At 54.2% G+C, this 25,951-nt stretch overlaps 2 protein-coding genes across 2 annotated transcripts in view; both read right to left on the bottom strand.

The window, feature by feature from the left end:
• LOC134745411 (reticulon-4-interacting protein 1, mitochondrial) overlaps positions 1-25,951 on the bottom strand; it is a 128,381-nt gene that overhangs the window by 38,324 nt on the left and 64,106 nt on the right. The window lies entirely within an intron of this gene.
• LOC134745403 (fatty acid synthase) overlaps positions 1-25,951 on the bottom strand; it is a 43,352-nt gene that overhangs the window by 2,597 nt on the left and 14,804 nt on the right. Inside the window, exons 8-21 of the mRNA XM_063679444.1 lie at positions 25,132-25,382; positions 24,323-24,550; positions 15,444-16,305; positions 15,260-15,357; positions 13,526-13,732; positions 9,053-9,457; positions 8,362-8,571; positions 7,412-8,154; positions 6,662-6,804; positions 5,055-5,175; positions 3,792-3,991; positions 2,512-2,922; positions 974-1,320; positions 66-461 (exon numbers count right to left, since the gene is read on the bottom strand). Coding sequence (XP_063535514.1) covers positions 66-461; positions 974-1,320; positions 2,512-2,922; positions 3,792-3,991; positions 5,055-5,175; positions 6,662-6,804; positions 7,412-8,154; positions 8,362-8,571; positions 9,053-9,457; positions 13,526-13,732; positions 15,260-15,357; positions 15,444-16,305; positions 24,323-24,550; positions 25,132-25,382 — 4,622 coding nt within the window. The remainder of the gene's footprint in view (positions 1-65; positions 462-973; positions 1,321-2,511; positions 2,923-3,791; positions 3,992-5,054; positions 5,176-6,661; positions 6,805-7,411; positions 8,155-8,361; positions 8,572-9,052; positions 9,458-13,525; positions 13,733-15,259; positions 15,358-15,443; positions 16,306-24,322; positions 24,551-25,131; positions 25,383-25,951) is intronic.

Consider the following 25,951-nt stretch of genomic DNA (forward strand, 5'->3'; position numbering starts at 1 on the left):
TTAAGCCAGTTAAGACTTGATCGATATTGTTTTTAAATATAGAATGAAAATCGTAGACGAATCACCTTAGCCGCGTCGAGTTCCTGGAACACCTGCGCGAAGTACGCGAGCGCGTCCGCCTCGTCCGACTGCGGCGTGCGAGTGGTGCGCTTCTTCTTTCCACGGGTCGTGTGTGTCGCGACGAACGCGGGCGACCCATCAACTAGAACCAGTCTCGTAGCGCAGCCTTCCTTCTCTAACTGTAGCGCCATCTCGAAGGCAACACCGGCGCCGAACGAGTAGCCCAGCAGCGTGTATGGTGGCTGAGGTTGCGCCGTGCGGACGTGCTTCACGTAGAAGCGCGCGAGCGCAGCCATGTCTTCAAGCGGAGCGGAGGCCGCGCACTGCAGCCCGTACACTGTGCCCTTCACGTTGGCTGCCACGCCGCGCAACAAGTCTACTACACCTTCGATCGGGTGCACCTGTAAAACGAAGCCGTGATCAGTGTCGGGTACGAGTAAAATGTCCGTCTAATCGAAATAAACACAAGAGGAAAATGGGATAATTTGATGGAGACATTGCTTCTTTACAATAGGTTACTAGGTCTCCAAACTGTTTAGTTAACGAAAAATGCCAAATTTCAGACAATCTGGCCCTCAAAAAGAGTCTGGCGGCGGCCCCCGAGCATTCGTGGATTTGCATCCTGTTTGTACACAGCTGAAAAAGTGAAACAAACTACTGTTTACTTACATCTAAATCTGTAAACGTTACCCTTTTCTTGCAAATAAATTATTAAACATATTAATAACGGGTCACTCACGTATTTAAAGACGAAAACGCTCGACATGTTTCACTCCGTACCGAGGAGCGTCGCGTCGCGTGTTCGTGTCTCACGGAAGTTTTGTAAATAAATTATTGTTTACAAAAGTTAGGAGATCCCTGCGCTATTTAGACAAATAAATTGTCGAAACTGAAAGCAAAGAAAATGTGTTACCATGAATATGGGCTTGTGGTCAGGATTAGCCGACGGCTGCGACGGCAGCTTGACGAGCACCTTCTTGGGCATGAGCTCGCCGAAGGTCGCGAACTGCACCAGATCCCCGGTGCCGGGAGACGCGGGTGCGGAGGAGGAGGGTGCGGAGGCGGGTGCGGAGGAGGAGGCGGAGGCGTCGCCGCCCATGCCGCGGAGCGTAGCGAACGTGAGCGCGCGGATCTCCTGCACGCCCAGCAGCACGTCGTAGCCGCGCTCCAGGGTCTGCTTGATCTCGGCGCCCATCAGCGAGTCCATGCCCAGCTCGGCCAGGTTTGCGGTCTCGGACACCTTGCTGGGGTCCTTGATACCTGAAGGTTAACAGAATTTGTGAGAATTTTTTTAGGCTTCAGGTTGACTATAGATAAGAATGTCGCTTACGAAATGCCGTTCTGCTACATAATACTTCTGAAAATACTGAGAAATTGATATTTGAGCTTTACGCATTTGATTGAGGTAACTGCCATACAAAGCAAAAGTGTTTCGTAAGCGACATTCTCGTGGAATTTCCTATATGTTTATTTATTTATTTTAAACTTTATTGCACAAGAACAAGTACAAAAGGCGGACTTAATGCCTTGAGGCATTCTCTACAAGTCAACCACTGGGCCAAACAGAAATTGTTAAGGTGGGTGCAGTGCGATGCGAAAAAAAAATTTCTAAATATAAATTCTAATACTAACGCCAATATACAAACTAGTAATATTTATATACTATAATACCTTTATAAACTACATAAATAAACAATATAAATACATATACAAATTTATCATATAATATACATAAATATATAGTATTATTTGTTTATAGAATTATTTATATACGACGTATTTAAGGCTAAATCAGTTCCCTGGATAATCTGTGCGTGGGTGCAATATCAGAACGTTTTTGTCCCCCTAATGTCTTTGGACATTTTTGACAAAGTGTTTCGACATTTTGATCATTTTTAGGGTTCCGTACCCAAAGGGTAAAAACGGGACTCTATTACTAAGACTCCGCTGTCTGCCTGTTTGTCTGTCACCAGGAACCGTGATAGCAGTTGAAATTTTCACAGATGTATTCTTGTTGCCGCTATAACAACAAATACTAATAAAACCGGCCAAGTGCGAGTCGGACTCGCCCACCGAGGGTTCCGTACTTTTTAGTATTTGTTGTTATAGCGGCAACAGAAATACATCTGTGAAAATTTCAACTGCCTAACTATCACGGTTCATGAGATACAGCTTGGTGACAGATAGACAGACAGTGGAGTCTTAGTAATAGGGTCCCGTTTTTACCCTTTGGGTACGGAACCCTAAAAACAGAATAAAATAAATATTTAAGTGGGACTACCATACAAAAAACGTGATTTTTTTGCGGTGTTTTGCGTAATGCATTGCACTTGGCCGGTTTTTTGTTTGTCTGGTACAAAGGTCTCTAAATGTATGCCTGAATGTATTATTTTATAAAATCTTTCGAGAACACACAGTGAAATACACAATTCTTTACACGTTTATACGTACCAAGGATATTAGCGACAGCCTGCACAAGGTCCTGCGTAGGTTTGTCCTGCGCGCGTCGCTTATCGGCCAGCACGACGGACGACGCGACAGCATGCGGCAACGCCAGCAACGTCCCCAGCGTGGCCAGACAACTGGCAATGCGTTGCGGCATGGTGCCACCGACTTCCGTGTCTTCACTTCCATGCATGGCCGTCATGATGAGACCGACGTCGCCTATAGCGCCCCACTGGACGGCCAGCGCGGGCAGACCGTCGGCCTGGCGCTGCTCGCACAGGCGCTCCATGGCGCTGTTGGCGAGGCCGTAGTTGCTCTGGCCGGCGTTGCCGCGGCCGCACGACACGGAGGAGAACGCCACGAAGTGCTCCAGCTCTGGCGCGAGCTCGCGAGACGCGACGTCTAGAGCGCGTGTGCCTGCGAACAAAAATAATGCGGTGAATATTTGTAACGTCCTAAAGTTACCACATTGTCGGTCGGTTGAAATTTGAAATACCACCTTATTGACAACCGACAATAAGTACCCTTTTGAATGACAATGGCACATTTTATGAGACTAAGGGTCGGTTGCACCAAACCGTCTGTCACCGTTAAAGCGTTCGCTAAATTTTATCGTATGGGAAGTTTCATAGTTGACGCTGAGTGACGTTGATCAGTCCGCTAAATGTGTTTGGTGCAACTGGCCCTGAGTGCCAGTTGCACCATTCGCATTTGACAGACTGATCAACGTCACAAGGCATCGTCACGGCGGTTTACTATGAAACTTTCCATACAATAAAATTTAACGAACTCTTTAACGATGACAAACAGTTTGGTGCAACCGACTCTTAGGGTCTATTTCACAATGTTGAAATAAAGTCCTTAATAAGCTAATTGCCACTTATTTGACGAATGAAATCATCGTTAACGTTTCACAATTTTCAATGCTAAGTTTCGTGGTTGGTCCCAAATTAAAAGTTGCTCAGCACAATCCCAAAACCTTCCTGGCAACGGGAATACACTTATTTTTTAGCCATCCTGTATATTCTTTTATTCATAGAAACAGAAGACTACGCGGAGGGCATATTATATGTATACATTGGTATGTAATCTTTCCCTCAGATCAGTGGCTTTTTTTTTATTTTTTTTATTATTATTTATTTATTGAATAAGGAAGCAAATTACAGTTTTTTAGATCATTACAAGACCCATCGTAGGCAAAACCTTATGGAGGTTTGTGTACCGATGGGGAGTTCGAGAATAACATAATGTTTGAAGATGTTCACACACAATATAATGAGACTGACCGTCAATCTTAGGCTTGGCGCAGACTTGGAAGTCCTCGGGCGTCTGGTTCTCCAGGAAGGCGTCGCGCAGCACGGCGGCCAGGTTGAACACGCCGCCCACGGGCGCGGCGGCCGCGGCCTCCGACAGCAGCGCGCGCGCGCCCGCCGCACGAGTCGCGTCCGCCGTCGACACCACCACCTTGATGCCCGCCTCGCGCCATCTGGCGGACGAGGGACAATACTACTTTATGCAACTGACACATAATGAGAGGTCTTAAAACACCACTGTGGTTTTTAGGGTAATTCATAATTCATTTATTGCTTATTATCATGTGGTACAAAACAGATGTTACATTAGGGTACGTTCACACATGAACCCTGTTAGGGCACAGCAAGTATTTCTTAAAACTAAACTATAACTAGGTACATAAATTAAAATTAACGCATTTATATCAATAACGCATATATATTATTTTATACTTATTTTATTATATTATATTATATTATTCCGTACCCAAAGGGTAAAAACGGGACCCTGTTACTAAAACTCCGCTGACCGTCTGTCTGTATGCAGGCTGTATCTCATGAACTGTGATAGCTAGACAGTTGAAATTTTGTGAAAAGACTGTTTGTTTCTAAAAAAAGGTACGTAACCCTCGGTGGGCGAGTCCGACTCGCACTTGGCCGGTTATATATCATTACTGTAACTGTTACAGTACATATGGTGCTACTTGTACGCACTAGTGCGATAATTAGCACATTACGTAACTATGTCGAAAATTCAAAGGGACATACGTACTGTAAAACGTTCTACGATACATGTGCGAATAGGTAATTCGGAACTCGTGTCGATTTAAAACACTCCCTCCCTCGGTCGTGTTTTAATTTATCGCCACTCGTTTCAAATTTCCTATTTTTCGCACTTGTATCGTAATGTACTATTATGAAACGAGCGAAGCGAACGAACGAAAAAAAGATCACACGGCTCGTAAAAGATATCTCGGAATTAGAAAAATAAAATGTACCTACTGTACGACAACGAAATAACAAACTTTTAACATTGAAATGATGGCAGAAGGCAGAATACACCTCGTATAGGCGGCATTACAAATTAAGAAAATAACTTGTGTATTACGTAGTTATATGGAGCTGTTTGATTATATGGGATTAGAGTGCCTACCGCAAACAATATATCGTAATTCCCTTTTAATACGCCTGTATGCTAGAGTAGAATAAAAGTGTTTACTTTTAATTAAAAGTGTAAGTGTTAAAAGTGTATTTTACCTGCGGATGCACCAGGCCTGGTAGCCGGTGCGCACGCCACTGCGCGAGTTGAACACGAGCGTGCGCGCTCCGTTCTTCGTGAGCCACTCGCCCAGCTCCAGACCGAAGCCGCCCAGACCACCTGGTACAAAATTTTTCGTCAATATACAGGGTGATCAATCCAAATGGGTCAGTAGGGAGAAATCAGAAACTATGACAGATAGCGACATCTGTTGTTAGGAACCATGACTTCGATTTTAGATTTAATTAATAATGGCATTTTTTTTTTTAATTTTTCATACTTTAGCCTGTTAATGGCTACTCCGTTTGGTTATATCCTCCTAGGTTTGGAACCTCCAGAATTTTGCGTGGAGGAGTACTAATAGGACATCTGCTACGACACGACCTGTACCTTAAGAGCATCATAGAAGGAAAAATAGAGGTAAAGAGAAGAGAAAGACCGAGTTTTTTTTTTTTTAACAAATGAAAGAAAAGGTTCAGGTTGTGTCATACCAGAAGGTTAAGAAGTTGGCAGAGGACCGGATGAGTTGGAGATTGCTCGACCGACAAGAGCACAGCTCTTAAATATAAAGAAGTTTCTAATGTAATGAACATACTGTTAGCGGAGTTCTGAACGCGCCCTAATTGGCAGCGCAACTGTCATGAGGGCGAGCTATAAAAATGGCTTCCCGCCTTATCCACGGAACCTCGGTCTGAAGCATTGTTGTGTATCCAGTTCAAAATAAATTGTTTATTCGAAATTGTAGCTGGAAATCACATATAGACAACTTGTGTATCAGATTTAAAAAAAAATCATATGCTCTGAAGCGATTACAACGCTTATCGGGCGAAAAAACTGCTATTATTGCCTATCACGGCTATGTTGCTTCATTGCTTAGGTTCGGACTAATTATTTGGGGAAACTCAACTGATATAAAAAAGGTGTTTATTAGCCAGAAAAAATGTATCAGAGCTATATGCGGGAAAGGACCTTTACAATCTTGTAGACCTCTATTTAAAAAACTTAAATTGCTGACCTTAACTAGTATGTACGTTTTGGAAATCGGTATATTTGTTAAGTCTAACTCTAACTTATTCCCAAAATTCATTGCAAATCCAAGGCTACGCTCCAGAGATCCTACAAAATTAATAGGACCAATGTGTAAAAGTGCATTATTTTAAAATAATGTCAATTAAAGTATTTAATCATTTACCATTAGATATTAAGGAAATTTCTGATATAAAAAGATTTAAACGGACTTTGTATAACTGGCTACTAGACAATAATTTTTACAATATTAAAGATTTTTTTGACTTCCACACTAGCTAATGACATTTCCTTTATTATTATTGTTATTTTTATCATTTTAATTGTTATCACTGTTGTTGACTGAATAACAAAATTGCATGAAATGTAAATAGATTTTTTGAAAATGTAAGATGAAGATGTACATATTTTGCATGCTATAAATAAGGCTAAATGTGTGATACTTATAATTATAATAATACCTATTGTTAAACCACATTTAATGCAAATAAATGATTTATGATTTATTTATGATTTATTCAAGACCTAGTGCGTTTTGGTGTTATTAATACTACCTATATACTAGTATATATATACTAACCGACGAGCACGTAGCTCTTGCCGGGGTGCATGTACGTGCGCGGCATGGCGGACAGCAGCCGTGTCGGCGCCGGCTTGTTGCCGGCCTCCTCCTCGCGCACGCGGATCAGCACCTTGCCGATGTGCTTGCCCGTGGCCATGAATCTGCGAAACAAACAGCCGTTAGCGAGACATCGAGCTGGCAACGTCGCTACAAAACGGTGTAAAGTTAAACCACCTCTATTACACGGAGCACAAGGCAATCGAGGTCACTAAGGAAGCGCAATCACTTGTGTTGCGCCAACAATAGGGGATATTACTGCAAGGTTCTGCCACCAGAGTGCAGCACAAGCCTTTTTAGTAAACCATAGAGTAACTTAAACATACTGTACCTTTAACTGATTTTTGACTAGTTTACAAAGGTCCTTCGAATTCGAAATTTCATTATCTGCCTCTTTATGGCTCGAATGTGCAAGTGACAGAGATGTTAGATAACGAAATTTAGATTTTCTTGTTTCGCGATAGACCCTCAGATTATGGTAAGGGCGCCCCGCAGAGTTTCGCGTAAAATTCCCTGTTACGACCAATACTCGATTGAATTACAAACATAACCAAAAATTAAGTTTTAGGGGTGTACCTCGGCTATAGTACAAAATGGTGAAATGCAACTTAGTTGTGCTGCTTAAATCGCAGAATTTTACAAGTAAAATTGCACCTATGTGTGGCGCTCTTTGTCAACGCTTGTGGTGTAAATGGTGTAAATGAAACTCACCGGAAGGCCTGCTCGAGCTGGGTGTCGGAGTAGACCGTGGCGGGGAGCGGCCGCACGGCGCCGGACGCGATGCCCTCCGTCACGCACTTGACGACCTCCGCCTTCTCGGGGTGGTCGCCGCGCGCGTCGAACAACGCGTCCAGCAGGATGCCGTGCACGGTGGTGTTCTTCAACAGCACGGCCATCCCGAGCGCGGTGTTGGCGCTGAGATCCAGCTTGCCGATCTCGAGGAAGCGGCCGCCGACCGCGAGGCAGCGGAGCGACGCTTGCAGCTTGTCGCCGGCGAGCGAGTTCAGCACCAGATCCACCCCGCGGCCCCTCGTGCGGCGCAGCACCAGCTGCTCGAACGAGCAGTCGCGAGAGTTCCCGATGTTAGCGTCGGGGAGCTGCGGGAAGCGCTCGCGGAGGAAGGCGCGCTTGTCGGGCGTGCCCACGGTCGTGAACACGTTGCAGCCGGCGTGCAGAGCGATGGCGATAGCGGCTTGACCGACGCCACCGGTCCCCGCGTGCACCAGCACGGCTTCGCCTCTACGCATGCGCCCCCGGACGGCCAGAGCGTAGTACGCCGTCGCGTAAGCTACGGGTACGGTCGCCGCTTCTTCCAGCGACCACTGCTTCGGCACCTCCCACATGAAGCCCTCGTCGGCCATCACCGTGGTGGCCAGACCCTTGGCCGCGACCATGCCCATCACGCGTTTGCCGGACGACGAGCGGCCACTGAACTCCAGACCGAGGATACATTCCTGCAAAAGAAATTAAAATGGTGACCTAAAATTTAAATATTTCGAAAGAATGACATTACAACTCAGTTAATCAGTCAAGTACCTAGTCCGGTAAGGTCTCCGGGGAGCGCTTCGGGCGGCAGTTTTCCAGTGGCAAGATTGCAAAAGTTGAGCGCTCTCTTTTCAGCGTAGCAACAACAAGTTGTAAACAAGTTTGAAGATGCATACCTGTCCGGCGAGGTCTCCAGGGAGCGCATCAGGCGGCAGTTTTCCAGTGGCAAGCATAATGTCTCGGAAGTTGAGCGGCGCGTAGTACACGCGGCACAGGTCGGTGTGCGGTCGCTGCGGTGTGGCTGAGGCGTGGCGCAGGTCGCTCTCGATCCAGCGGAGGGATGATAAGTCACCGCGGGTCAGCGTGTTTACGTATGCGTGTTCCACCTGCGAGGAAAGAAAGGTACAACAAAAATAAAAAAAGGCTTTTATTTCTCAAACACAATACAAATAAAATATAAAACATTCTAAACATATATGTATAGTAAGATATACATAGCATCATGAAAACCCCTTTATGGGGTATGGGCCTGTAATAATATCAAATTGAGTGACTAGCATGAATGGTATCGGCACTAGAGTTGAGTTATGTATTATTGGGGTACTTAATGACATGGGGATTTTGAGAATAGTGTTATTTTTTCGTACCAATAGCAAGCTCAACAACCAACGGCAGGATTGACCAAGAACTTTCTTCTAGCTATGTCGTGCATTTACTACTCGGTACTTTTTGCAATGAGTAGGTACTATAGGTGTGTAGTATATCGATAATAACAGCAACACTTATCTGACAATTTGCAGGTCGTATGTCGTTGTAATACGGTTTACGAATGATAACGGTGTCAAATATACCATTAGTAAGACTTACCTGCAATTGAGCTTCAGTAGTATCGTCGAGCAGCAGATGACGGAACGTGCCCCACACGCCGGCGCGCAGCACATTGAAGGCCAGATCGCGCTGCACCTGCGCCTTGTACGCCGGCGCGTCAGGGTTGAACACGTCCTTAGCCCCCGGCAGGTAGTAAAGCCGCAGTTTATCCCCGCCGGCCTCGCGGCGCAGACACGTGGCGAGGCCCTGGACGCCGGAGCCGGGCGCGCGCGACCACACGTACAGCCGCAGGTCCTCGGTCTCCGCCCGCTTCATGGATTGTTTGAGAGACTCGACCCAGGCGTAGTCGTCGTCGCGGGCTTCGAGAACGATCTTGGTGGGCGGGACGGTCGCTTCGCGGCGGAGGAGTACGTATTCGCAGGATGCGGCGCGCGCTCGCGATACCTGTGTGATAATGGGGTAATTTTAGTGATAGAATTAGCATGATTAATAAAGAGCGTTTAGATTCCGTCAAGGTTGGCTTTCCACCTGTCCGATTAATTTCTTGGTCCAATGTGTTTCACATTTTGCTTTATGAGAGAGTGAGACGCAATGCACTTTAGACCAATGAATAGGACACTGGACAGGTGGAAATACCATCCTAAGGGCCACCCCATACTAGCGTCTTACAAGCGTCGTCGTCTCCAGCGCCTGCACAGATTAGTAGTCGCTGGCAAGACGCTGGAACGACGTTCATGTTTGAAAAACGTTGCTGACGTCGCGTCGTCGCCGTGTGGACGCTGGCGCTCGATAAACGTTGCTGCCGTCGTTGCGAAAAGTTGCGTCGTCGTTGCGTGGACGCTAGCAAGACGTCGACGCTCGAAAGACGCTAGTGTGGGGTAGCCCTAAGCTAACAGTAAAAGTGCCACTACAAATTTTACTACCGCACTTACACATTGCAACATTTGTGAAGATAGCTCGGCCAGACTTTAGAAAACTGTTTTCGTTATTCGTTATCAAATTATCGGGGTATATTATTTTCAAATTGACTTCTAGTACAAGTCGGTCACCTTATAGACCGCTTGTGGCCTTTTTTCCTTTGCAGAGACAGGATCGTATAAAACATCACATACCAGTGTGAGGCCAGCCTCAGCGAGCACAGCCTGCGCAGCGGGGCCGTCGAGCGCTCGGGCCGGCTCCTCCAGCAGCACGAAGCCAGCAGGGCCGGCGGCGGCGGCCAGCGCGGCCAGCGTGGCGGCGCCGTGCCGCGCCACCACGTCGGCTCCCAGTACCACGTGGCAGTCGCCTTCTAGACCGCTCGCGACATCCTTACCAGTGTGAGGCCAGCCTCAGCGAGCACAGCCTGCGCAGCGGGGCCGTCGAGCGCTCGGGCCGGCTCCTCCAGCAGCACGAAGCCAGCAGGGCCGGCGGCGGCGGCCAGCGCGGCCAGCGTGGCGGCGCCGTGCCGCGCCACCACGTCGGCTCCCAGTACCACGTGGCAGTCGCCTTCTAGACCGCTCGCGACATCCTTACCAGTGTGAGGCCAGCCTCAGCGAGCACAGCCTGCGCAGCGGGGCCGTCGAGCGCTCGGGCCGGCTCCTCCAGCAGCACGAAGCCAGCAGGGCCGGCGGCGGCGGCCAGCGCGGCCAGCGTGGCGGCGCCGTGCCGCGCCACCACGTCGGCTCCCAGTACCACGTGGCAGTCGCCTTCTAGACCGCTCGCGACATCCTTACCAGTGTGAGGCCAGCCTCAGCGAGCACAGCCTGCGCAGCGGGGCCGTCGAGCGCTCGGGCCGGCTCCTCCAGCAGCACGAAGCCAGCAGGGCCGGCGGCGGCGGCCAGCGCGGCCAGCGTGGCGGCGCCGTGCCGCGCCACCACGTCGGCTCCCAGTACCACGTGGCAGTCGCCTTCTAGACCGCTCGCGACATCCTTACCAGTGTGAGGCCAGCCTCAGCGAGCACAGCCTGCGCAGCGGGGCCGTCGAGCGCTCGGGCCGGCTCCTCCAGCAGCACGAAGCCAGCAGGGCCGGCGGCGGCGGCCAGCGCGGCCAGCGTGGCGGCGCCGTGCCGCGCCACCACGTCGGCTCCCAGTACCACGTGGCAGTCGCCTTCTAGACCGCTCGCGACATCCTTACCAGTGTGAGGCCAGCCTCAGCGAGCACAGCCTGCGCAGCGGGGCCGTCGAGCGCTCGGGCCGGCTCCTCCAGCAGCACGAAGCCAGCAGGGCCGGCGGCGGCGGCCAGCGCGGCCAGCGTGGCGGCGCCGTGCCGCGCCACCACGTCGGCTCCCAGTACCACGTGGCAGTCGCCTTCTAGACCGCTCGCGACATCCTTACCAGTGTGAGGCCAGCCTCAGCGAGCACAGCCTGCGCAGCGGGGCCGTCGAGCGCTCGGGCCGGCTCCTCCAGCAGCACGAAGCCAGCAGGGCCGGCGGCGGCGGCCAGCGCGGCCAGCGTGGCGGCGCCGTGCCGCGCCACCACGTCGGCTCCCAGTACCACGTGGCAGTCGCCTTCTAGACCGCTCGCGACATCCTTACCAGTGTGAGGCCAGCCTCAGCGAGCACAGCCTGCGCAGCGGGGCCGTCGAGCGCTCGGGCCGGCTCCTCCAGCAGCACGAAGCCAGCAGGGCCGGCGGCGGCGGCCAGCGCGGCCAGCGTGGCGGCGCCGTGCCGCGCCACCACGTCGGCTCCCAGTACCACGTGGCAGTCGCCTTCTAGACCGCTCGCGACATCCTTACCAGTGTGAGGCCAGCCTCAGCGAGCACAGCCTGCGCAGCGGGGCCGTCGAGCGCTCGGGCCGGCTCCTCCAGCAGCACGAAGCCAGCAGGGCCGGCGGCGGCGGCCAGCGCGGCCAGCGTGGCGGCGCCGTGCCGCGCCACCACGTCGGCTCCCAGTACCACGTGGCAGTCGCCTTCTAGACCGCTCGCGACATCCTTACCAGTGTGAGGCCAGCCTCAGCGAGCACAGCCTGCGCAGCGGGGCCGTCGAGCGCTCGGGCCGGCTCCTCCAGCAGCACGAAGCCAGCAGGGCCGGCGGCGGCGGCCAGCGCGGCCAGCGTGGCGGCGCCGTGCCGCGCCACCACGTCGGCTCCCAGTACCACGTGGCAGTCGCCTTCTAGACCGCTCGCGACATCCTTACCAGTGTGAGGCCAGCCTCAGCGAGCACAGCCTGCGCAGCGGGGCCGTCGAGCGCTCGGGCCGGCTCCTCCAGCAGCACGAAGCCAGCAGGGCCGGCGGCGGCGGCCAGCGCGGCCAGCGTGGCGGCGCCGTGCCGCGCCACCACGTCGGCTCCCAGTACCACGTGGCAGTCGCCTTCTAGACCGCTCGCGACATCCTTACCAGTGTGAGGCCAGCCTCAGCGAGCACAGCCTGCGCAGCGGGGCCGTCGAGCGCTCGGGCCGGCTCCTCCAGCAGCACGAAGCCAGCAGGGCCGGCGGCGGCGGCCAGCGCGGCCAGCGTGGCGGCGCCGTGCCGCGCCACCACGTCGGCTCCCAGTACCACGTGGCAGTCGCCTTCTAGACCGCTCGCGACATCCTTACCAGTGTGAGGCCAGCCTCAGCGAGCACAGCCTGCGCAGCGGGGCCGTCGAGCGCTCGGGCCGGCTCCTCCAGCAGCACGAAGCCAGCAGGGCCGGCGGCGGCGGCCAGCGCGGCCAGCGTGGCGGCGCCGTGCCGCGCCACCACGTCGGCTCCCAGTACCACGTGGCAGTCGCCTTCTAGACCGCTCGCGACATCCTTACCAGTGTGAGGCCAGCCTCAGCGAGCACAGCCTGCGCAGCGGGGCCGTCGAGCGCTCGGGCCGGCTCCTCCAGCAGCACGAAGCCAGCAGGGCCGGCGGCGGCGGCCAGCGCGGCCAGCGTGGCGGCGCCGTGCCGCGCCACCACGTCGGCTCCCAGTACCACGTGGCAGTCGCCTTCTAGACCGCTCGCGACATCCTTACCAGTGTGAGGCCAGCCTCAGCGAGCACAGCCTGCGCAGCGGGGCCGTCGAGCGCTCGGGCCGGCTCCTCCAGCAGCACGAAGCCAGCAGGGCCGGCGGCGGCGGCCAGCGCGGCCAGCGTGGCGGCGCCGTGCCGCGCCACCACGTCGGCTCCCAGTACCACGTGGCAGTCGCCTTCTAGACCGCTCGCGACATCCTTACCAGTGTGAGGCCAGCCTCAGCGAGCACAGCCTGCGCAGCGGGGCCGTCGAGCGCTCGGGCCGGCTCCTCCAGCAGCACGAAGCCAGCAGGGCCGGCGGCGGCGGCCAGCGCGGCCAGCGTGGCGGCGCCGTGCCGCGCCACCACGTCGGCTCCCAGTACCACGTGGCAGTCGCCTTCTAGACCGCTCGCGACATCCTTACCAGTGTGAGGCCAGCCTCAGCGAGCACAGCCTGCGCAGCGGGGCCGTCGAGCGCTCGGGCCGGCTCCTCCAGCAGCACGAAGCCAGCAGGGCCGGCGGCGGCGGCCAGCGCGGCCAGCGTGGCGGCGCCGTGCCGCGCCACCACGTCGGCTCCCAGTACCACGTGGCAGTCGCCTTCTAGACCGCTCGCGACATCCTTACCAGTGTGAGGCCAGCCTCAGCGAGCACAGCCTGCGCAGCGGGGCCGTCGAGCGCTCGGGCCGGCTCCTCCAGCAGCACGAAGCCAGCAGGGCCGGCGGCGGCGGCCAGCGCGGCCAGCGTGGCGGCGCCGTGCCGCGCCACCACGTCGGCTCCCAGTACCACGTGGCAGTCGCCTTCTAGACCGCTCGCGATATCCTTTTTCGTCACCTGGAAATATAACATAATAATATTTTATCAAACATGCAATGAAATATCGTCCTTATGTGCGTCAAAACAGGCTTCAAAGTATCACGTTACGGGCGGAGCAACTCGAGAGAACTGTAAAGGAATTTCATACGAAATTGAAGGCCTAGGCCGGGAAGTATTTTATTTATTTATTTTAATGTAAACATGGCGTCTGTGTTCATTATCAGCATGGATTATCAGGCTAAACAGCTGATTTATATTTTTAATTTTTTTCCAGTGGCTGAATGGTTATCGGACCAAAAATATCCGCGTTAACGCCTATTACACACGAACTGATATTAAGTATACTAATCTGTATAGCCCGCTCCATACTACGCGGCGCGTAGCCGCGAACGCGAGTGTGGAGTCGATTTCTCTGATTAGCGAATGCTCGTGCGAATGGGGCCTAAGTCACCAGAGACCATAGACAATATTTAAAAACCTCTGCATTTATAGTTTGTCAAAGGACTGTCTCATTTCAAACATAGAGAAAGAATCATACTATCTTTGTCTTACACTAGTACTAGCACCCAAAAGAAAATATATATGATGAGTATGAGTATAGTATTTTTTTTTTCTTATTTACCGACAATTTGGTTTGACCAACTATATCAGGTTGTGTATAATAGCCCTAATAAGGTCTATTCGAACACTACGCACGCGAAATACGCACGACTTCCGTAAAAAAAAAACATTATGTAGAGATTGGAGGGAAAATTAAAAACTTTTGTCGAGTAGCTGTACACACATTCATATGCAACACTACAACCTTACTCTTTTCAACGTTGGATAGTCTATGGCACTTCCGACTCGAGCATAAGAATTTTATCGGTACGGTTTAGCCAATTATAAAAAATTTGAAAATAGAACTTCATACATTTCGATAAAATATTTCTTGTTTAAGGAGACTCGATTCAATGCAAATTAACCTACTTAAACACGCTCCTGCGTCGCATCTGCTTCGTGATTGGTTGGCCAACAAAAACATTTCATTTTATGTTGTAGTAGAAACAATTGCTTCGTAATTCAGAAACGCGCATGTGACACCCTTCATATAGCAACATCCATACCCTACGAAAACCGCTTAGCGTTGCTTGTTAAGTCTACATAGGCTACGGTGGCCAAAATCAAGAAAAAAAATTGTTTTTAAATTGAATTTAGCAAGGAGCAAGTACCAGGGCCTCATGAGTTACGAGGAGGTGTCGTTGACCAACCCGCCGGGGGCGCCGGGCGCGGCGGCCGGCGCGCGTACGAGTATGAAGGTATCGCGGGCTGCGGCAGCTCGCGTATCTTAGCTGTATACTTTTGGTTTTGGTTTGGTTTGGTGGTATGATTTTACTAGTTGAAAGTATTATTTTTTTGTCTAAATGTAATTGTAATTTACAGTACATATGGTGCTACTTTACCGCTCTAGTGCAGTAAATAGCACTTTACATGATTGTGTCGAAAATTTTAAGGCATATGTACTGTTCAGGCGATTCAGTTCAGGATATTATATATGTAATATACCTTGATCCCAAGCGGTTCCATGGCAGCGGTGTACTGCGCGGTGTCGGCGCCGGCCGCCAGACTGGCGTCCACGCGCACCGCCGGCTCCGCCTCCAGCACTGTGGACAGTACGGGTACCTACAGTTAGTCAAATTAACATTGTGATATTGTGATGATAAAATAATATGTAAAAGTTGCGTATTACCTTGCAGGGCATGCGGCAGCAGCAGGGCCTCGGCCGGGCGCTGCATCGCGGGCTCGGTGAGCTTCATCTTGAGCACGTTGCTGTTCTCCAGCGCGATCTGCAGCGCCGCCGTCAGCGCGTGCCGCTTGGACCTTCCCGTGTCTTCCGTGCCCACGCGAGCGCCATCCAGCGGCAAGAACACGTATTTCTCCAGTTTCGGGGCAGATTGAGCGTTAGTTCTGCGTGGAGCTAGGGAAGTCTTCACGCCGCGGAATTCCACGCCCCCCGCCACGGTCACGTCAATATTGCGGTATAACTTAATCGGAATAGTGCCGCCGGTTTGTGCCGCCGCTTCGGCCGCCTTACGCTGCGCGATGGGATCGATGAGCGCGCGCTGAAGACGAGTGGGAAGGTAGAGCTCCCGCGTGTCCACGCCGATGATACCGAACTGGAGCATCGTGTCCATGAACGAGATCCAGTTGTCTTCCCATTTGAGCTGGCCGGTCTTGCCGCGGCCGTCCGAAGACTTGATTCCTTGGAAGATGCCCTGGTAGTTGTAGCCTCGGAGACGGAGTTCTTTGTAGATGTCCTCGGTGTCGAGGGTGGGTAGGTCCTCTTGCTTTTCTTCGGGGTCAAAGAGGGACGTGGCAGGCAGACGCTCGGAGGCGGGGTCTTCGGTGAGGCGGGCGATTCCTGTGACGACTACCGCCCCGCCCTCGCAGACTTCGAACTCGCCCGTGCCTCCCAGTAACGTGACGAGGAACCTCAAAGGTACATCGCGAGATACGATGGTGGCACGACGGAACTGTATGTTCTCTAGAACTACGGGGGCCTCTTCCAACTTCAAGTTGTGGACCTTGGCTACTGTACGCCATATCAAAGTCTGTAAAGAGAAAACAAACAAAATTCAAAGATTTATACCATTAGGCCTCAAGGGTTCTTTCACAATACAACATTTGCACTTAAACTATCGTGAGACATATCTCAAAATATTTATCAGTACGGTTTTTACTCACTATTATTTTTAGTCGCTTTTGGCGACATGTTTCGGATTCTTTGGGAATCCATTAAGAATTAGATTAGATGATTTATTTCATGAAAGACAATTACATAATAAGTTTGCATTAATGTCAAAAATATAAGAATTTCTATCATGATCGTCAAAATAAAAATGAAAATAATAACAATACTAATGAAATACCTGGGTAAATCCGTTTTCAGTTTTATTTCATCAGTAACTATCGCGGTAACCGAATACAATATGAAAAAATAACTACTACAATATAACAGAGATGTAAGTCTCTGGTAACCGATCAAAACAATAATTAGATGTATTGCGTACATAACAATAATAATCAGCGCAGCAGTACAGGGGTCTTTTTTTCGTCCGCTTCTTTTATACACTCTTATGTAACCTACCAATACAATTTGAAGCAACGGAGCCGACTTACGAGATATTCAGTGGCGGGGAACAGCACCCTCCCGTCAATGTTGTGTCCAGCGATGAAGGCCTCGTCGGGCTTGCCGAGGTCGTACTCGATGATGTTCTCGCCCGTGCGGCCGGCCTGCTTGAAGTCGGCCACGCTCCACTCGATGGAGTGGTCCCAGCCCACGTCGGGGTAATACAACGGAGCCGACTTACGAGATATCCAGTGGCGGGGAACAGCACCCTCCCGTCAATGTTGTGTCCAGCGATGAAGGCCTCGTCGGGCTTGCCGAGGTCGTACTCGATGATGTTCTCGCCCGTGCGGCCGGCCTGCTTGAAGTCGGCCACGCTCCACTCGATGGAGTGGTCCCAGCCCACGTCGGGGTAATACAACGGAGCCGACTTACGAGATATCCAGTGGCGGGGAACAGCACCCTCCCGTCAATGTTGTGTCCAGCGATGAAGGCCTCGTCGGGCTTGCCGAGGTCGTACTCGATGATGTTCTCGCCCGTGCGGCCGGCCTGCTTGAAGTCGGCCACGCTCCACTCGATGGAGTGGTCCCAGCCCACGTCGGGGTAATACAACGGAGCCGACTTACGAGATATCCAGTGGCGGGGAACAGCACCCTCCCGTCAATGTTGTGTCCAGCGATGAAGGCCTCGTCGGGCTTGCCGAGGTCGTACTCGATGATGTTCTCGCCCGTGCGGCCGGCCTGCTTGAAGTCGGCCACGCTCCACTCGATGGAGTGGTCCCAGCCCACGTCGGGGTAATACAACGGAGCCGACTTACGAGATATCCAGTGGCGGGGAACAGCACCCTCCCGTCAATGTTGTGTCCAGCGATGAAGGCCTCGTCGGGCTTGCCGAGGTCGTACTCGATGATGTTCTCGCCCGTGCGGCCGGCCTGCTTGAAGTCGGCCACGCTCCACTCGATGGAGTGGTCCCAGCCCACGTCGGGGTAATACAACGGAGCCGACTTACGAGATATCCAGTGGCGGGGAACAGCACCCTCCCGTCAATGTTGTGTCCAGCGATGAAGGCCTCGTCGGGCTTGCCGAGGTCGTACTCGATGATGTTCTCGCCCGTGCGGCCGGCCTGCTTGAAGTCGGCCACGCTCCACTCGATGGAGTGGTCCCAGCCCACGTCGGGGTAATACAACGGAGCCGACTTACGAGATATCCAGTGGCGGGGAACAGCACCCTCCCGTCAATGTTGTGTCCAGCGATGAAGGCCTCGTCGGGCTTGCCGAGGTCGTACTCGATGATGTTCTCGCCCGTGCGGCCGGCCTGCTTGAAGTCGGCCACGCTCCACTCGATGGAGTGGTCCCAGCCCACGTCGGGGTAATACAACGGAGCCGACTTACGAGATATCCAGTGGCGGGGAACAGCACCCTCCCGTCAATGTTGTGTCCAGCGATGAAGGCCTCGTCGGGCTTGCCGAGGTCGTACTCGATGATGTTCTCGCCCGTGCGGCCGGCCTGCTTGAAGTCGGCCACGCTCCACTCGATGGAGTGGTCCCAGCCCACGTCGGGGTAATACAACGGAGCCGACTTACGAGATATCCAGTGGCGGGGAACAGCACCCTCCCGTCAATGTTGTGTCCAGCGATGAAGGCCTCGTCGGGCTTGCCGAGGTCGTACTCGATGATGTTCTCGCCCGTGCGGCCGGCCTGCTTGAAGTCGGCCACGCTCCACTCGATGGAGTGGTCCCAGCCCACGTCGGGGTAATACAACGGAGCCGACTTACGAGATATCCAGTGGCGGGGAACAGCACCCTCCCGTCAATGTTGTGTCCAGCGATGAAGGCCTCGTCGGGCTTGCCGAGGTCGTACTCGATGATGTTCTCGCCCGTGCGGCCGGCCTGCTTGAAGTCGGCCACGCTCCACTCGATGGAGTGGTCCCAGCCCACGTCGGGGTAATACAACGGAGCCGACTTACGAGATATCCAGTGGCGGGGAACAGCACCCTCCCGTCAATGTTGTGTCCAGCGATGAAGGCCTCGTCGGGCTTGCCGAGGTCGTACTCGATGATGTTCTCGCCCGTGCGGCCGGCCTGCTTGAAGTCGGCCACGCTCCACTCGATGGAGTGGTCCCAGCCCACGTCGGGGTAATACAACGGAGCCGACTTACGAGATATCCAGTGGCGGGGAACAGCACCCTCCCGTCAATGTTGTGTCCAGCGATGAAGGCCTCGTCGGGCTTGCCGAGGTCGTACTCGATGATGTTCTCGCCCGTGCGGCCGGCCTGCTTGAAGTCGGCCACGCTCCACTCGATGGAGTGGTCCCAGCCCACGTCGGGGTAATACAACGGAGCCGACTTACGAGATATCCAGTGGCGGGGAACAGCACCCTCCCGTCAATGTTGTGTCCAGCGATGAAGGCCTCGTCGGGCTTGCCGAGGTCGTACTCGATGATGTTCTCGCCCGTGCGGCCGGCCTGCTTGAAGTCGGCCACGCTCCACTCGATGGAGTGGTCCCAGCCCACGTCGGGGTAATACAACGGAGCCGACTTACGAGATATCCAGTGGCGGGGAACAGCACCCTCCCGTCAATGTTGTGTCCAGCGATGAAGGCCTCGTCGGGCTTGCCGAGGTCGTACTCGATGATGTTCTCGCCCGTGCGGCCGGCCTGCTTGAAGTCGGCCACGCTCCACTCGATGGAGTGGTCCCAGCCCACGTCGGGGTAATACAACGGAGCCGACTTACGAGATATCCAGTGGCGGGGAACAGCACCCTCCCGTCAATGTTGTGTCCAGCGATGAAGGCCTCGTCGGGCTTGCCGAGGTCGTACTCGATGATGTTCTCGCCCGTGCGGCCGGCCTGCTTGAAGTCGGCCACGCTCCACTCGATGGAGTGGTCCCAGCCCACGTCGGGGTAATACAACGGAGCCGACTTACGAGATATCCAGTGGCGGGGAACAGCACCCTCCCGTCAATGTTGTGTCCAGCGATGAAGGCCTCGTCGGGCTTGCCGAGGTCGTACTCGATGATGTTCTCGCCCGTGCGGCCGGCCTGCTTGAAGTCGGCCACGCTCCACTCGATGGAGTGGTCCCAGCCCACGTCGGGGTAATACAACGGAGCCGACTTACGAGATATCCAGTGGCGGGGAACAGCACCCTCCCGTCAATGTTGTGTCCAGCGATGAAGGCCTCGTCGGGCTTGCCGAGGTCGTACTCGATGATGTTCTCGCCCGTGCGGCCGGCCTGCTTGAAGTCGGCCACGCTCCACTCGATGGAGTGGTCCCAGCCCACGTCGGGGTAATACAACGGAGCCGACTTACGAGATATCCAGTGGCGGGGAACAGCACCCTCCCGTCAATGTTGTGTCCAGCGATGAAGGCCTCGTCGGGCTTGCCGAGGTCGTACTCGATGATGTTCTCGCCCGTGCGGCCGGCCTGCTTGAAGTCGGCCACGCTCCACTCGATGGAGTGGTCCCAGCCCACGTCGGGGTAATACAACGGAGCCGACTTACGAGATATCCAGTGGCGGGGAACAGCACCCTCCCGTCAATGTTGTGTCCAGCGATGAAGGCCTCGTCGGGCTTGCCGAGGTCGTACTCGATGATGTTCTCGCCCGTGCGGCCGGCCTGCTTGAAGTCGGCCACGCTCCACTCGATGGAGTGGTCCCAGCCCACGTCGGGGTAATACAACGGAGCCGACTTACGAGATATCCAGTGGCGGGGAACAGCACCCTCCCGTCAATGTTGTGTCCAGCGATGAAGGCCTCGTCGGGCTTGCCGAGGTCGTACTCGATGATGTTCTCGCCCGTGCGGCCGGCCTGCTTGAAGTCGGCCACGCTCCACTCGATGGAGTGGTCCCAGCCCACGTCGGGGTAATACAACGGAGCCGACTTACGAGATATCCAGTGGCGGGGAACAGCACCCTCCCGTCAATGTTGTGTCCAGCGATGAAGGCCTCGTCGGGCTTGCCGAGGTCGTACTCGATGATGTTCTCGCCCGTGCGGCCGGCCTGCTTGAAGTCGGCCACGCTCCACTCGATGGAGTGGTCCCAGCCCACGTCGGGGTAATACAACGGAGCCGACTTACGAGATATCCAGTGGCGGGGAACAGCACCCTCCCGTCAATGTTGTGTCCAGCGATGAAGGCCTCGTCGGGCTTGCCGAGGTCGTACTCGATGATGTTCTCGCCCGTGCGGCCGGCCTGCTTGAAGTCGGCCACGCTCCACTCGATGGAGTGGTCCCAGCCCACGTCGGGGTAATACAACGGAGCCGACTTACGAGATATCCAGTGGCGGGGAACAGCACCCTCCCGTCAATGTTGTGTCCAGCGATGAAGGCCTCGTCGGGCTTGCCGAGGTCGTACTCGATGATGTTCTCGCCCGTGCGGCCGGCCTGCTTGAAGTCGGCCACGCTCCACTCGATGGAGTGGTCCCAGCCCACGTCGGGGTAATACAACGGAGCCGACTTACGAGATATCCAGTGGCGGGGAACAGCACCCTCCCGTCAATGTTGTGTCCAGCGATGAAGGCCTCGTCGGGCTTGCCGAGGTCGTACTCGATGATGTTCTCGCCCGTGCGGCCGGCCTGCTTGAAGTCGGCCACGCTCCACTCGATGGAGTGGTCCCAGCCCACGTCGGGGTAATACAACGGAGCCGACTTACGAGATATCCAGTGGCGGGGAACAGCACCCTCCCGTCAATGTTGTGTCCAGCGATGAAGGCCTCGTCGGGCTTGCCGAGGTCGTACTCGATGATGTTCTCGCCCGTGCGGCCGGCCTGCTTGAAGTCGGCCACGCTCCACTCGATGGAGTGGTCCCAGCCCACGTCGGGGTAATACAACGGAGCCGACTTACGAGATATCCAGTGGCGGGGAACAGCACCCTCCCGTCAATGTTGTGTCCAGCGATGAAGGCCTCGTCGGGCTTGCCGAGGTCGTACTCGATGATGTTCTCGCCCGTGCGGCCGGCCTGCTTGAAGTCGGCCACGCTCCACTCGATGGAGTGGTCCCAGCCCACGTCGGGGTAATACAACGGAGCCGACTTACGAGATATCCAGTGGCGGGGAACAGCACCCTCCCGTCAATGTTGTGTCCAGCGATGAAGGCCTCGTCGGGCTTGCCGAGGTCGTACTCGATGATGTTCTCGCCCGTGCGGCCGGCCTGCTTGAAGTCGGCCACGCTCCACTCGATGGAGTGGTCCCAGCCCACGTCGGGGTAATACAACGGAGCCGACTTACGAGATATCCAGTGGCGGGGAACAGCACCCTCCCGTCAATGTTGTGTCCAGCGATGAAGGCCTCGTCGGGCTTGCCGAGGTCGTACTCGATGATGTTCTCGCCCGTGCGGCCGGCCTGCTTGAAGTCGGCCACGCTCCACTCGATGGAGTGGTCCCAGCCCACGTCGGGGTAATACAACGGAGCCGACTTACGAGATATCCAGTGGCGGGGAACAGCACCCTCCCGTCAATGTTGTGTCCAGCGATGAAGGCCTCGTCGGGCTTGCCGAGGTCGTACTCGATGATGTTCTCGCCCGTGCGGCCGGCCTGCTTGAAGTCGGCCACGCTCCACTCGATGGAGTGGTCCCAGCCCACGTCGGGGTAATACAACGGAGCCGACTTACGAGATATCCAGTGGCGGGGAACAGCACCCTCCCGTCAATGTTGTGTCCAGCGATGAAGGCCTCGTCGGGCTTGCCGAGGTCGTACTCGATGATGTTCTCGCCCGTGCGGCCGGCCTGCTTGAAGTCGGCCACGCTCCACTCGATGGAGTGGTCCCAGCCCACGTCGGGGTAATACAACGGAGCCGACTTACGAGATATCCAGTGGCGGGGAACAGCACCCTCCCGTCAATGTTGTGTCCAGCGATGAAGGCCTCGTCGGGCTTGCCGAGGTCGTACTCGATGATGTTCTCGCCCGTGCGGCCGGCCTGCTTGAAGTCGGCCACGCTCCACTCGATGGAGTGGTCCCAGCCCACGTCGGGGTAATACAACGGAGCCGACTTACGAGATATCCAGTGGCGGGGAACAGCACCCTCCCGTCAATGTTGTGTCCAGCGATGAAGGCCTCGTCGGGCTTGCCGAGGTCGTACTCGATGATGTTCTCGCCCGTGCGGCCGGCCTGCTTGAAGTCGGCCACGCTCCACTCGATGGAGTGGTCCCAGCCCACGTCGGGGTAATACAACGGAGCCGACTTACGAGATATCCAGTGGCGGGGAACAGCACCCTCCCGTCAATGTTGTGTCCAGCGATGAAGGCCTCGTCGGGCTTGCCGAGGTCGTACTCGATGATGTTCTCGCCCGTGCGGCCGGCCTGCTTGAAGTCGGCCACGCTCCACTCGATGGAGTGGTCCCAGCCCACGTCGGGGTAATACAACGGAGCCGACTTACGAGATATCCAGTGGCGGGGAACAGCACCCTCCCGTCAATGTTGTGTCCAGCGATGAAGGCCTCGTCGGGCTTGCCGAGGTCGTACTCGATGATGTTCTCGCCCGTGCGGCCGGCCTGCTTGAAGTCGGCCACGCTCCACTCGATGGAGTGGTCCCAGCCCACGTCGGGGTAATACAACGGAGCCGACTTACGAGATATCCAGTGGCGGGGAACAGCACCCTCCCGTCAATGTTGTGTCCAGCGATGAAGGCCTCGTCGGGCTTGCCGAGGTCGTACTCGATGATGTTCTCGCCCGTGCGGCCGGCCTGCTTGAAGTCGGCCACGCTCCACTCGATGGAGTGGTCCCAGCCCACGTCGGGGTAATACAACGGAGCCGACTTACGAGATATCCAGTGGCGGGGAACAGCACCCTCCCGTCAATGTTGTGTCCAGCGATGAAGGCCTCGTCGGGCTTGCCGAGGTCGTACTCGATGATGTTCTCGCCCGTGCGGCCGGCCTGCTTGAAGTCGGCCACGCTCCACTCGATGGAGTGGTCCCAGCCCACGTCGGGGTAATACAACGGAGCCGACTTACGAGATATCCAGTGGCGGGGAACAGCACCCTCCCGTCAATGTTGTGTCCAGCGATGAAGGCCTCGTCGGGCTTGCCGAGGTCGTACTCGATGATGTTCTCGCCCGTGCGGCCGGCCTGCTTGAAGTCGGCCACGCTCCACTCGATGGAGTGGTCCCAGCCCACGTCGGGGTAATACAACGGAGCCGACTTACGAGATATCCAGTGGCGGGGAACAGCACCCTCCCGTCAATGTTGTGTCCAGCGATGAAGGCCTCGTCGGGCTTGCCGAGGTCGTACTCGATGATGTTCTCGCCCGTGCGGCCGGCCTGCTTGAAGTCGGCCACGCTCCACTCGATGGAGTGGTCCCAGCCCACGTCGGGGTAATACAACGGAGCCGACTTACGAGATATCCAGTGGCGGGGAACAGCACCCTCCCGTCAATGTTGTGTCCAGCGATGAAGGCCTCGTCGGGCTTGCCGAGGTCGTACTCGATGATGTTCTCGCCCGTGCGGCCGGCCTGCTTGAAGTCGGCCACGCTCCACTCGATGGAGTGGTCCCAGCCCACGTCGGGGTAATACAACGGAGCCGACTTACGAGATATCCAGTGGCGGGGAACAGCACCCTCCCGTCAATGTTGTGTCCAGCGATGAAGGCCTCGTCGGGCTTGCCGAGGTCGTACTCGATGATGTTCTCGCCCGTGCGGCCGGCCTGCTTGAAGTCGGCCACGCTCCACTCGATGGAGTGGTCCCAGCCCACGGCGGACGCCAGCGCGGGCGTGCCGCGGGACACGGGGAACGACACGGCCGGGTACAGACGCGACACCTGTTGGTAAACATTCGCATTATTCATAATCGTCTGTCAAATCTAACAAACCGTTGATAATCGCTTGTCCCTGTGCGTCGTTTTGGAATTTCTGTTTATTATAAAGAGACGAAATTTAACGAAAGTTTGCGAAAGGTTAGGAGGAGGTTAGAAGAAAGTAAGGAGGTTGCTAAGCTATAAGCTATGAATAAAGGGGAAAGGGGGTAAGTTGGAATGTTTTTTATTTTATTTATTTTTTATTAGCCCATTTTGGTGTTCCACTGCTGGGCAAAGGCCAAATAAAAATCTAATCCAATTCAAAACCATATATCATACCCTACTAATAGCGTGAGAAAAAAGCTCCCTAGAGGATAAAACATAACTTTGATTTCAAAGAATAAGGGCCTTTTCGAGCAGCCGGGCTAGCACATGATTGGCGCGAGAGTATCTCGCCGCGACATAGACTACCCGTCCCTCTTTAATTCATACAGTTAGTAAAAGACGGGTAGTCTATCTTGCGGCAAGATACTGTCGCGCCAATCATGTGTTCGGCCTACAAGTATGGTAAAAACCATATTATTTGAAACACTTGTGTAACTCACCTGAGGCTGAGCGCCGGCAGCAAAAGCTTTGCCTACAGCACTGAGCAGATGCACGAGACTGTCAGGCGCATCGCGTCGCACAAGAGGCACGTGCGCGGCGTTGGGCAGTGCACGTTTGAGCACGGCTTGGAGCAGAGCGTGCGGGGCGACTTCGACCACCATAGCGCGCTCGGGCACCAGCGCGAGGACTGACGCGAAACGCACGGGCGAGAGTAAGTTGTTCACGTGGTAAGCGGCGTCGCTTAGTTTAGCTGCAACACATTACGTCAGTGAACACGGGTTGGTAGAAAAGGTGACGTATCCGATATCGGATGTCGGATGAGCCTTGGAGAAACAGCTGCTATACAGAGCAGCTTTATGTATTAATTGTTTTATCGGGTTAGTTTTCATTTGAACAATAAGCATTTTATCAATGGGTAAATAAATAAAGCCTGATCAGGAATATATGATCACGCGCCATGTTGCGGAATTTCACTGGAACTATTTTTTTCATACTATACTGAACTGTCACCCTATACATGAGAATAACAGCGCCCTCTTGACAATGATCATATATTTCTGGTCAGGCTTTATAAAAGGCGTTATTTTACATTATAATTTTTATAAGCAAAGTTAATGCCATTGTGACATTATCTACAATCCAATGTTGCTGATCCTCGTTATTTTTTTTTAATCGGTTAAAAGCCGTGTCTGATGGTAACGTCACTTATTTGGGCTATTTAATGAATGACTAAGCCATTCAAAGGGTTTTGGGACAGTAATGGGTCTGTGATGGTGATGGGTCTTTCCAACGATGTGCATTAAATCATTAAACTAACTT

Source organism: Cydia strobilella, chromosome 11, assembly GCF_947568885.1.
Source record: "Cydia strobilella chromosome 11, ilCydStro3.1, whole genome shotgun sequence".
Taxonomy (NCBI): Eukaryota; Metazoa; Arthropoda; class Insecta; order Lepidoptera; family Tortricidae; genus Cydia; species Cydia strobilella.